Genomic DNA, 13,057 nt, shown 5'->3' with positions numbered 1-13,057 from the left:
TAATGCTACTCCACCTGGGCTGCAAAAATCTGAACAACCACTTGATAAGAAAGGCTGTCCAGTTTCTTGCAGCCTACATCTGGTAACCTTACTAGTGAAAAGTTGGATAGAATGATTAGAATTTTTGAATGTTGTTTATTGCTTTATTTGCCATTCCCTTGTTTCCTAACCCTAATGTTGGTGGGGCATTCCTGGATATGCTTTGGGCTTGTCTTTTTGACACAACATGCTTCTGAAAACAGCTAAAACAACATATGACTGTCAGTTCCCTCTTAGGCCTTCTATCAAACTCTCCTGTATAAAAGTAAAAAATGCAACAGTAAAGATGGCCCCAACACAGAACCTGGCCCTGAATTCAAGGAGCCAATTCCCCAAGAGATCTCCCAACAGGATCCCATTGAGCTCATTTAGAATTGTAAACAAGCCTGTTGCCAAATGTTTTAGCTAGTGGGGCTCTAAGGGGCAATATACTTCCCTTCTGGGGCATTCAATAAGAAAAAAAAAATCCTACCTCTCTTATGAGCTTTCTGCAGCTGTTACTTATATCATTAAGAAAAAAAAAACATACTCAAACACTTGGACATTAAAACATAGGTACAATAATTTTAAGGAACACTGTGTTATTGAATCAATGGGATTAATCTTCCAGTGTCCTGGAAGAAGGCTTGTTCAGAACTAACAAGCTGTCTTCTCTCACATGCAGTAGACAGTTCCCTCAAAGGTACAGTACATTTCAAAAGCTCAGTATTTAAACAAAATGTTCTTCCTCCGTCTCTTGGCAAAAACGCTCATTATAAAAAAACAAAAACAAAACCCTCATAGAGCTATTGTTCTCCCACTCTCTTCTTGGCTGCTTGATCTTGGCTGCTTGATCCCTCTTCTTGGATCAGGTTTCCAATCTGCTTCTCTTCTTAGTTTCTTCCTGGCTGCTCAAACTTTGATTCCGCCCCCACCCCCAGCAATTCCCTGTGCAATGTCTTTGCTGATGAAACCACTAAGTCCCCTGCCTTCTTCTCTGCATGTTGGCTTACCTGCCAAGTGATGCTCCTGACATCACATGACCATGACAGACTTATGACCCCATTTCCACACGTGGCAGTGTGACCACAATTTACAGTTTCACTGCCAGCTTCTCCATTGACTGTGCTTGTCAGAAGCTGGCTGTGAAGTGTGCAAATGACAATCACAAGACTGTGGGATGCTGCAGTAGTCATACATGCCTGACAGTTGTGAAGTGCCCAAATTTCAATCACGTGACTGCGGGGACGCTGTGATTGTTGTAAATGTGAGGACCAGTTGTAAAGTTACTTTTTCTGCACCATCATAACTTCAAACAGTCACTAAACAGGGCAGTCGTTAAGCAAGGACCATCTGTACTTTTCCTAACATTCACTTTCTTGCCAGACCACCCCCCATACTATCTAATCTTAGGGCTAGTTAAACTGTGACCCTGGGCACCAGAATATATAACAGTATGGCATTCTGATTATAGTTCTTACAATTCTGCACCTTGCTTAACACTTTAACCTTTTTCTGACTTGGACCAACTTTGCTTCCCAACACACCTGCAACCATTCGAACTATTGCAATGATGGTAGCTCTGTTAAAGGTTTCAGCCTAATTTCACAAGGGTATGAAGTTCATGCAGAGATGTACATTTGGCTGCAACTCCAAAATTTTTATTCGTGCCAGTGCTGGCCCTTCCACTAGTGATGTTCATTCAACAACTGAAGGAGGATTCAGTTGAATGTGCTTATAAGCCTTCCAGAATTCAATCAAACTTTGTTGTTCTTTTTTTCCTTTCTGTTACGCATTCCAATTTATTTGGGACATCTTTTGGACTTAAGGTATGGAAGCCAGTTGGTAGGAGCATCTGAAAGAGGAGTTAAAAATGTCATCACAGCCCCAAATCACACTACGGGCCACACATTTGATCTGGTTTTTGCCTCAGAGCATGTAGTATGTGAGCTGAAAATGGAAGACATCAACTTCAATCATTTGTCATGGTCAGATACTGTAACTATCTGTTCACCTTGGGACTCACAGCCACCACTGACCTTCTTAGAGGGTTTGGGGCCATTAAGATTTCTCCCAGGTACCTTATGGATCCAATTAGTTTCTGTCACACACTTGGGGAATTTCTCAGTGATCTAGTAGACAGTTGTGTGAGTTGCCTAGTTGAGTTCTGTAATGGGATGACAGCAAAAGTGTTCAGTAGGAGTACTGCCAAGTGCCAGTCCAGCTTCAGGCCTACATCATAGCAGTAAGGGCAGAAAAGTGCTAATACTTCTCTGCTCTTATTACATCTGTGGAATGCTGGTCAGCAATGCTATTTACTGTAACTCTTGTGATTCTTCTAGAATAAATGCAGACACTTGGACTCTCTACCTGACATCCTATTTTTTTTTCTATTGTCAATGCTTGCCTGAATTGGGGATTATTTTTAATAATATCTTTTGCTTTCTTAAATTGTTTGTTCTTATCCTGTTAAATCTTCCTGATTTTTTTGTTTTTCAGTGTCTATCAGCTTGTGGTGAAAGAAGAACGGCCACAGAAATCACGAAGAGCTGCAGACATCATTGAATGTTTCTCAGTTCCAGTGAGCTACAAAAATGCTTCAAGCCTTGACTCCCCCCATTACTTTGCAGCTGAGTTGAAACCAGTCAATCTTCCAGTTACACAGCCTTTCACAGTGGGAGACAACAGAACATACAATGGCTATTGGAATGCTCCACTTTCACCATTGAAAAGCTACAGCATTTATTTTCAGGCTCTTAGTAAAGCAAATGGGGTGAGTGCATTATGAACAAAATTCATCCAATCTAGAAATAAATGCCCTGGATCCTTAAAAAACCCATGCCAATATTTCTCTGGGATTGTTTTAATATTTAAAAGTAAACATATTGTATTATGACAAGTCTACCTGGAGTGCACAACACATTTGGTTGATGTTGGTAGAATTTAAGTGATTGTAACTGTTCACTGCAACATATTTTTGAATTTACTTGCAGTAGAAACCAATGAACCTGAGCAGTATCTCTTTGATGTAAGGGAAAAAGACTCCTCCCACCCCACCTCCATGATCCTGCACAAAATCTCTGGGAGGGAGAGGGACTACATTTTCTGTCTCTCAAGAGCCACAGGGTAAACCAGCAATGTGCAAGTGGAATTGCTCAGGTGTACTTTTGTTGGGGGGAGGTAAAAAGCTCCACTCAAGTTTTCTGTAAAGGATATGGGAGAAGGAAAGATGAACATACGTGTGTGATTGTCATTTGTACTCTTGTTTGAAGATCTGCATCCCCAACTCATAAAAAATGATACCCCAAGAGCTGAAATAATCCCAAATCTTGCAGATATATAGAAAAACATGTTTAGGCTTCATTCTGTAATTATTTAATGAAAGGTACCAGCTTCTGATAGGCTCCCAACTGCTTCCAGCTATCCCTTTTCCTCCCATCAACTTCACCTGATAAGCATGACTTGTCATGGAAATGGTGCATTAAAAAAACCCTCTTTATTTGATTGCGCTGTTAATTTAGGATTCTTTCCTAGTAACTAGTATCTCCTATTTTCAGCACAATTTCAGATTAGCCTCTTTTAATGAGATTTGTAATATATATATATCAGTGCCTAGCTGGTCCCTCTTCACATAGTGATTTAATTAAATATGAATTGGTCACAGTAAAAATGAAATTTTCATGTTGATTTTGTCTTCAACTGAATCATTTAAATCAAGTAATATAAACAAAATGGTTTAATTGGATAGAAATTGTAACCTCACTTCTGTCTTCATTTATAATTATTGCTTTCTGTTCTTGATAACTTTCTTGGATTTTCTTCTGCGGTTAGCAGTGCAGCATCCAGAATAGTTAAGGCATCCTTAACAACCATAGACAGCATTCTCAGAACAAAATTAAATAGAACTGTGTGAGGAAAGGCAAGATATTTATGTTTAATGTTTTAAATAAGTAAATCAGAATTAAATGAACACATTAATAATTGTTGAAACCTTGTAAGATTACCAAATCTTGTGAGATTTTGGTGTTTACATCTAAGATTTTGGGGATAAAAGCTGAGCTTTTGAGAAATGCGAATGGTGAGATTGTTAAAAACTTCAGGGATCTTGTGAGACTAAAAAAATATTTTTGGGCATCCAAAAATCATACAAATTATTTTTTACCTTATACTACAACTTTGTGTCCTGTCTGGAGGCCCTAGAGACCATCATCTGTGATACGGTGATGTCACTGGCTGAGTTTTTTGAGCATTTTTCTGAATGAAAAATGAATTTTTTGAGAGTAGAAGGGGTAACATTGATACCTTAACTGTTGCAGAGGCTTAAGACACTCATTTTGCTCCTACCCCTCCATCAGAAAAATTATATTGATGGTTTGAAAGGGTTCTTTTTAAGGGATGCTATCTTATAAATCTCTATAAGATTTAAAGCACCCATTGTACTGTTTAAATCCCCTACTTTGTCCAAAAATTGTGGCGGGGAGGAGGGGAGAAGGATTGAACCTTTCAACTCCACCCAATTGGGAAGGGTTTTGGAATCTTAAATGAGGTGCTGGGGACTGCAGATTTCTAGTCTGTCAGCATTCCCATGGATTGTTGTATGATTTAATTGAATCAGGAACCAGTTGTATTTTCTCTGTACAAATCTTTGTTTTTGTTTTGTTATTTTTCCTTTACACCCAACTCTGACACATTTCATTTAAGCATCTGGCTTTTGACAAGTCCATAGAGTGAAAATCACGCCATTCAGTAAACAGGTGGTTTGTATAACAAAATGAAAGAATATTCAGTTTCACACATGTTCTATTTAGACTATCTTTGGGTGGAGATCCAGAAAATTCAGCTCCTCTGTGACAGCCCAGAGACTAGAACACAAAATTCTATCCACACACGTAACACATATTACACCAAATATGGCACATTGTGCAATAAAAGGCAAAGAAACAGGTGATCTAAGTTGGCTACAATTTAACATACATTTTATATAAATATCTATTGTGTCATTTTTCAAGGCAACAGTCTTAGCTAATGAGATGAGAGACTGAAAGGCAACAGTAGAGCTTACTCGGCTACAAACTGGAGCTCTAACATACAAAAAAAATATATTGTTTTATTTTTTTAAAAAAAAGGGGGGTAAACCTTTTCATTTTGTGTGATAAAATTTATTCCAAAGGGAATGTTAGTGAAGTTTTAGAACAAAATATAAATTAACATCTAGAGGAAATTATTTTTAGAAATAATAGGAATTCAAAGTAGATGCCTCATTATTATCCTAACCCAGCCTATAGTAGAAGGATATCAGATGTCAAGAAGGCATACCATTATCCATAATACAGAATTTAATTCCAACTGAGACCTAATAAGTAACCCAGCTTGGCAGTGCACAGTGCTCATATTTCAGACTTTGAGCTATCCCTGTTCTTTATTATATGTGTTACAAAACTGATATAAATATGCCCACAGAGTATTATACTAAGCACCAGCATTATTATGGGCCTCAGGTATCAATCCCGAAACACAAAGCTGAGCTATTATTATTTTGTTCTAAGAAGCAAGGGAGGCAATATGGAACAAACTGAGTTTTCCCCACCCAAAATCTGCACCACAACTGCTTATTAAATATGGCAGTGTGGATTGTCCTTAGCAGGATGGCATGTCCCTCTTGTACAACCATTTTTTCTTTTTTTTTACTAGACATAAACTAAGGATGAGGGGACTCTGTACAAGGCCGTATATCTAATGCATGAGAAGTGAACAGCAGCTCTTCTTAGTTGCCAAATTGCCAGAAGCCCATCTCAATTCAGTGACAATTGGATTGGGGACTTATGCAGAGCACTCATGTGATGTACTCTAGAACTTTGACACCCAAACAGGGCTCATATCTCTCCAAAATTTAGTGTAATTCGAAGCAAAAGAAAATAAATAGAAAAGTAAAGCCCTGATAAAGACATTCCATAACTGGAAGCTAGAACTGTCAATCAGAAAACCTCTGGCTGTGCCTCTGCCCACCCATCTGTCTGATCTTTTTATTTGATGGAGGCTTTGACAGGTATGTCATACATTCAAAAATATGGGGTTAAAATATGTTTTTAAAGTACCTTCCTAAAGTCTCTGGATCACCATTTCCTCTTAGACTTCTTCAGATCAAAGTTGCTTCAGATATGGAGGTGTTCTAGATACTTCTGAAGTGGGGGATAGTACATTTTAAAAGGTTCATTTGGTAGAGCTGCCCTCATGTTGGTCAACTGGTAGAAATGATAACATTAGGACAACCTCCAACTTAAAGAAGTATTGTGGGAACAAGAAATAATCAATATATGGGTGCCACAGGATGTAGAATCATGTTTTCAGCTTATCCCACCAGAAATTTTATTTGCTATAATGAGGTATTGCTCTAATTTTTTAAGAATTATTATTATTAAAATATGATGATGAAAATCTTAAATATATAACAGTGCTATATTAATGCTTGGAAAATGTGCACAAAATAGCCATATTAATGGAGACCTATTATAAACAATAATTTATACAAAATTTATTTGTTACCAGGAGACACATGTTTTACAGTGCAAAACGGAGGAAGAAAGCGACATCTGTAGTTTATTAGCACCCAATAAATACATTTTTCAGAGCCATAAAAACAAATTACAAGATACAATCTGATTAAATATCATATGGGTATGAAGTGTGTGTTCTTAAATTATGCATAAACAATTATTCTGAACTAGAGATATGCAGATGAATCTAAATAAAATCTGTATGGTTTCCAAGGTTTTCCTATATTTTTATATTCTGTCAGTTTTCTGCAAAAAAAGAAATCATTTGTAACCATCCCTAATACTCTTCTGTCCAGAGTTTTGTAAACATTTTTTTCAAGTTTTACATTCTTATGCTAGCCATATCTTTCTCAAATATACATTTCCTTGTATGTATTTGTGAAAATGTTTGATTAGAGCAGGATGGATATTAGAGGACTCTATTTATGCCCATGTATTTTATCCTTTTTGGCAGGCTGCACCATTTCCTTTTCACCAATGTGCATATTGAATTTATTTTGTATCCCTGATCTATTGCTTGACAGTGGCACTTGGGTTGTATGCATGGTGGTATCAATTTGCATTTAGTAGGGCTGAATACTCTTCAAAAATGATTTGGGTGAAGTGCTTCAGGTCTCATGCAAAAATAACATTTCTCTGCTGTTCATTAAAGCAACCTGATCTTTTTTCAGGTTTCCATATAAGCATGAAAAAATGGTATCCTTTAAGGAATTCATCATCAAAGGTAGGGTGACTCTTAAAGCAGTTGGAATCTGAAAAAGATTATGTTCCTTTGAATGAACAGTAGATGAGAGGCGTATGCTTGCATTCATGTCAGGTCTAAAGCATTTCTAAACCATTCTCATTGTGTGCATAGCCCTATATTTATTGTGCTTGGCATAGATAGTCCAGAGATACTCTTTATGTATGACTCTAGCTGAAGGATATTGTTCCTCCTTAAATGTTTCATAAAGAAACAATCTGATGTTCTTTCATATTCTGTCATTTGCAGGAGACCAAAATAAATTGTGTTCGACTGGCCACCAAAGGTATGTTGAAGATCTCTTTCTCCTATCCTTAATCATAAAAACAAATTCCTGCAGTGATGTAAAGTACAAGCACCAAATGATCCTTAAGATACCCCTGGATCTTTCTTTCTTTTGTTACCAGAGAATAATAAGGCTGCTTTTCTAAAACACAGTTATTTTCATTTGAACTATACTTAACAAATAAATTGGAAATGAGGGGGGTGCCACAAAGTGGAATATCCATATGTTGATTTAAGCCAGAAAAGGCACTTTTGTTGTTGTTGTTTTTTTAAAAGATATCTTTTTTCTCTCTACTTTCTTTTGAATCGTTCTTATGCTTTTAAGAACACAATGCTCTAGGCAGAGCTTTCAGTTTTTATAATGATATGGAAGTGATAATCAAGCTTGTAAACAGAATTCAAAAGCGAGTACATGCCTTGATTTCCAATGAGACTGTTTTCACACTGTCTAAAAGTTCAGTCTTGATTTGATACTGGCTTTGTACAAGTTTCACTGATGTACCTCCAGGGACCTTGACAAGAATGACTTAAGATTAATGCTAATTCAAGGTGAGAAATCAGACCATTGGCCACATACTAGTGTCTAGCTTGATCTAAACAGAATAGCAGTGCTTTGTTAAAATAAATTTGTCACCCCTCAATCTAAATGACAAAGATGTGATTCCTGTGTAAAGTCATGATAGGTGGCCTGGTATATTTTTGATTATTGTCATTCTTATGAGCCTCTGGAGAATGTAAAAGAACCAGGCAGGTAGCTTTGCCAGCGAAGGGGTCAATAAAACAATTTATTTGTAACAAAATGTAAAAGGGGAGAATTTCTGTCTGCCAAATCTCTATCCGTAAACATGTCCTTGAACACAGTTGCAGAAATGGGAAAATCATATATTTAAAAACTGTCTTACAATCAGTTTAACGTAGAGAGTTCTTTCCCCAGATTTCACATTGGTATCAGGCTGAGTAACAGAATTATTATTGTTCAATTTATTTCAATTCCCATTTTCTCATGTTATAGTTTTATTTTTCCTGTAGCTTCCATTCTTGTAGTTTTATGTGAAATCTAAATCTATAATTTGAACGCTGTCAAGATACAAAATTCACTGAGAATTAACACAGTATTTAAATATCTGAGGAAACCTTTTCTTAATGTAAAACATTTAAGGAGTAAGAATAAGACGAGTAGCTGTCTACACATTGTAAATGCTCCTAATCATCCTGCACACTGTATCTTCTGCCTTGTTTAGTGATTTAAAACAACATTCCAGAAATAAGAAAACTAGTATCAATGGAGTCATGGGTATCTTCACTGGTCTCTTATTTTAGTAGAAATAACTAGAGCATTTTAAGACAATACAGAACTTCATCATAACATTTAAATTTCATTTATAGAATATCCTTTTGCTTCACAATATATCTTTCACATTGACAATAAAATCCTCTTTATAGGCCTTTCTTCATTAGCTATATTTATAGCATCAAAGGAATGGCTTGGCAACCCCAGTTCTATTCTCTGTTTCCATGAGCCTGACCTTGTCCTGTCTTTACACCAAGATTTATACTTGATTTATATCCTTCTGCTTTCCATATCACAGAATACCACCCAGCCACAAAATAATAGTGAAAAGAGTCAGGACAATTCATCATTATACTGGCAGCTGTTTCCATCAGCAAAAGCTGTGTTCTGCTCAAGTTCACAAGTATGAAAAGGCTCTGTGATATGAACTAAGACATCATGCCATTTGCTTAGTTCCAGCTTAATACAGTGGAATTTGTAAAAGCAGGTTTATGGCTTAGCATTATGTGTGAACCCAGCCACCGCGACTCATTCAGCAAACCTTGGCTAAAACAAACCATTGCTAAGGCATGTGATGATCCTAGAGTTCAACTCATTGGATCACATCTGAATGTAATATTGCTTTGTATTATTTCTCCTCCTTAAAAAGGAGGGGAATTGGTAGAAAATCTTGAAACACTGATGCAGCGTCTTTCGGAAAACCATACTCTAGTAACAGAAATGCAAGGAAGTTTCTCTGCAACTGTCTTGAAAGGAAACCTCATGCTCATGAGAATTGCATTAAAATGACATCAAAAATCCTAAAAAAACCCCAAACAAACAAGGACTCAGGTTAAATTGGAGCCAGAGAAAAGTTCTTAACTCTTCAGACTTGTCATCCAAGGGCCGTCCCGACTAGTTCACAGAAAACATTCATCCCGCCACTTTCCTTTCGCTTTCCTCCAAAGCAGTGGAAAGGAGCAGCAGATACATGCATGATGAAATGAAGAACAGCCTTTTCATGGAACAAATCCTGCTGGTTAAGAACTCCATGTCCCATCAACTACTGGCCTTGTCAGTTTGATATGCTATTTATTACTGTGCCAGAGGGAGGTGTTAGAGGGGAACAAACTACTCCCCTTCTCTTATACTCCTGTTGTTTTTCCCACTATAATTCATAGTTGGAAAGAAAGCTAAGGGAAGTGAAAGAATGAGGGTGTTTTCAGGGCTGATGGAGTTTTAAACAGTGAGAGTTCTGACAGGGATACGGATTAACATTTTTCTTAGCTTCTTTCCTGAGCTTTGAAAAAAAATGTCTATAGGTAGTCCTCGACTTACAACCATTTGTTTAACAACCATTCAAAGTGATGACAACACTGAAAAATGTGACTTACAACCGGTCCTTGCACTTACGGCCGTCACAGCATCCCCGTGGTCATGTGATCAAAATTTGGGCATTTGGCAACTGGCATGTATGTACAACAGTTGCAGCAGCCCGCGGACACATGATCTCCATTTTTGACCTTCCCAGGGGGCTTCCGAAAGGCAAAGTCAATGGGGGAAGGTGGATTCACTTAACAACCATGACAAAAAAGGTTGTAAAGTCAGGCATGACTCACTTAATGACTGCATTGCTTAGCGATGGAAATTCCAGGCCCAATTGTGGTCGTAAGTTGAGGACTACCTGTACCTCCTTATTTTACAAAAAAACCCAAAATCATGGGAACTTAGACTGTGGGTTGCAGTTCCCTGGGGTATCCTGAACAACTCAGAAGGAGGCCATAAAAGTTATTTATAGCTGATCAGGCTTGCAGGGCCAGAGTGGGAGTACTCTATTGAAACTTGCTTCCATTTTACTAAGGAAAAGTAAGGAGCAAAAGCTCATAGCAAGTTTTGAGAGATAGTTAAACCTATAGTGATTGGCAGATGGTTTCTACCAGCAGGTAACTTCCAGTGTGGTGTGCAGTTATGTATCCATAGCCTTTGGTGTTCTTGTAGAAGAGTATGTGCTGGTGAAATTCAGTATTTTTATCCTATCACTTATTTTTTTATTTCTAGGTTTCCAAATGGAAAAATTATTTTAATTTAATGTTATTTTATTGCACAGTAAAAGATAAAACAAAATATGCTGAGGGAGGGGGCAGGGAGAACAAAGAAAAGAAAAGAGAAATGTGCTGTAGATAACCAAGAGTTATTTTTTTAAAAAATGGAAAAGCTAAAGATGACCAGTCAAACAGTAGGGCTAAGCTGAACTTCAGAAAGTATGTTAAAAGCTGCATATTTGTTTATTATTCATTTCTTTTTTTAGGTGGGTATAGTATGGTGAAGTTTGAGAACCCTAAAAGTTCAGTTAATTTCTGAATTGTTTAATGATTCATGCCAAGAAATTTGGACTTCCTACTTTCTCTTTAATGCCTGGAAGTAGATTCTTAATTCACCTTTTTCCAAAATAGCAAAAAAAGAGCACTTTTCATGTTGTTTTGTTAGAAACTCTTTTTTTCAAAACAAACTCAGGTATTTTTAGCAGTGGAGTGTGAAAGATGAAATGTAGGTATAAGAAGGAAACATCTGTACCCTTAGGCATCTATCAAAAGAGTTAGAGTAGTTATTTCATTTATTAATTTCATTTATCTTTATCTTCAAATAATTTTATAGTAGCAACATGTAAACATTTGAAGTATATGGCAAATTAGGATATATATGTGTGATCTGTTTCTGTTATCTGGATAAATAAGGAGCTCCAGAAATAACACTAGGGTATGACAAGAAAAGAAAATAAGTTTGGCTGAAAAATTGTAATAATATGGCCTTTGAAAGAGAGGCAAGCAAGAACAACTATTTGTTGTTTACAACTGCTATACAGACTAATTTTTGTCTTTTCTGACGTAGAAATGCCTGTTGAACAAATTATTTGAGATATTTTTCAATCTGTGTCTTCCATAGGACGACTGTGAAGTCTATTGGAGTGGGCAGCTATAATAAATTAATAATAATAGTAATAGTAATAATGAGAAGCACCCCTTAGAGTCCTATTCAGACATATTTTTAAGAATAACCTTAAAAATATATAGAGTCAATGTAACCATTGATCATCGTATCTTTTTGGACCAGCTACAGTGTCTGAGAGTGAGAGGCATGGCATTGTGGTGATTCTCCTCCTTTCTCTGTGGCTGGTTCCAGTTGATGTTGACATGTGGGAGTGATCCAGCCTGAAGCCACTGGTTGCAGGCACCTCAGGGCTTGATGCTCTTGCCTCTCCTGGTTAACATCTAAATGAAACTGCTGGGTAATATCATTTGTCGACATGGGGTCAGGTATCATCAGTATGCTGATGATACTTAGCTGTACATCTCAACCCCTGCTCAGTCAAGTGATGCTGTCAAGATCATGTCTCAGTGACTGGAAGCTGTTCGAGTCTGATGGGGAGGAACAGGCTAAACCTGAAAAGTCCAAGTGGCTATAGGTGTATTGATCTTATGGTCCTGGTGATTTTCAGTCCTTTGTTCTGAATGGGGTTGTGCTTCCCCATTCAGAGCTGGTGCACAATTTGATGAAGAGGCCAGGAAGGACAATACATATTCATCTGTGCACCAGTTGTGCCCTTTCCTGAACCAGGAGTCCATTTTCATGGTCACTCATGTCTTGTAGACTGCTTCAATGTGCTCTACATGAGGCTGCCATTGAAGACTATTCAGAAGTTACAGCTGGTCCAGAATGCAGCAACATAAGCAGTTATGGACATACAGTACCTCAGTACTCCCATGTAATACTTCTGCTAAGTGTTCTGAACTGGTTACCACAGAGCTTCCATGTGCAGTTCAAGGTGCTTGTTACCATCTATAAAGCCCTTCATGGCATAGGGCCAGACTGTCTAAAGGTCCATCTCTTTGCCATCATTTCTGCTTGCCCCATAAGACCTGGTGAAGTGGATGTATTTTGTGTCCCATCCATTAATCAGTGTTATTTAATGGGACCTAGGAAGTATGCCTTCTCTGCTGTAGCACCCACCCTTTGGAATAGTATCCCCCAAGATATTTGGACTGCCCTGATTGTGCAAGCCTTCAGACTATCTCTAAAAGGTTGGCTTTATCGAAAGCTCTGGACTGTTTGATATGTGTTTCCCTCTGTTATGTGAAGTTTCTTTTTTACTTTTTTTTTTTAATGTTATAATGGACTTTAATTGTACAT

The 13,057-nt window shown here is 37.4% G+C and overlaps 1 protein-coding gene across 1 annotated transcript in view; it reads left to right on the top strand.

The window, feature by feature from the left end:
• PTPRT (protein tyrosine phosphatase receptor type T) overlaps positions 1-13,057 on the top strand; it is a 678,601-nt gene that overhangs the window by 544,779 nt on the left and 120,765 nt on the right. The window contains exons 12-13 of the mRNA XM_088154570.1: positions 2,518-2,791; positions 7,564-7,600. Of these exons, the coding sequence (XP_088010696.1) occupies positions 2,518-2,791; positions 7,564-7,600 (311 nt within the window). The remainder of the gene's footprint in view (positions 1-2,517; positions 2,792-7,563; positions 7,601-13,057) is intronic.

Source organism: Python bivittatus, unplaced genomic scaffold (assembly GCF_059951505.1).
Source record: "Python bivittatus isolate LINGU-HERP-01145 unplaced genomic scaffold, Pbiv_v1 ctg000700_np1212, whole genome shotgun sequence".
Taxonomy (NCBI): Eukaryota; Metazoa; Chordata; class Lepidosauria; order Squamata; family Pythonidae; genus Python; species Python bivittatus.
Note: the sequence above shows the minus strand (reverse complement) of the source record. Positions and strands in the feature narration are given on the sequence as shown.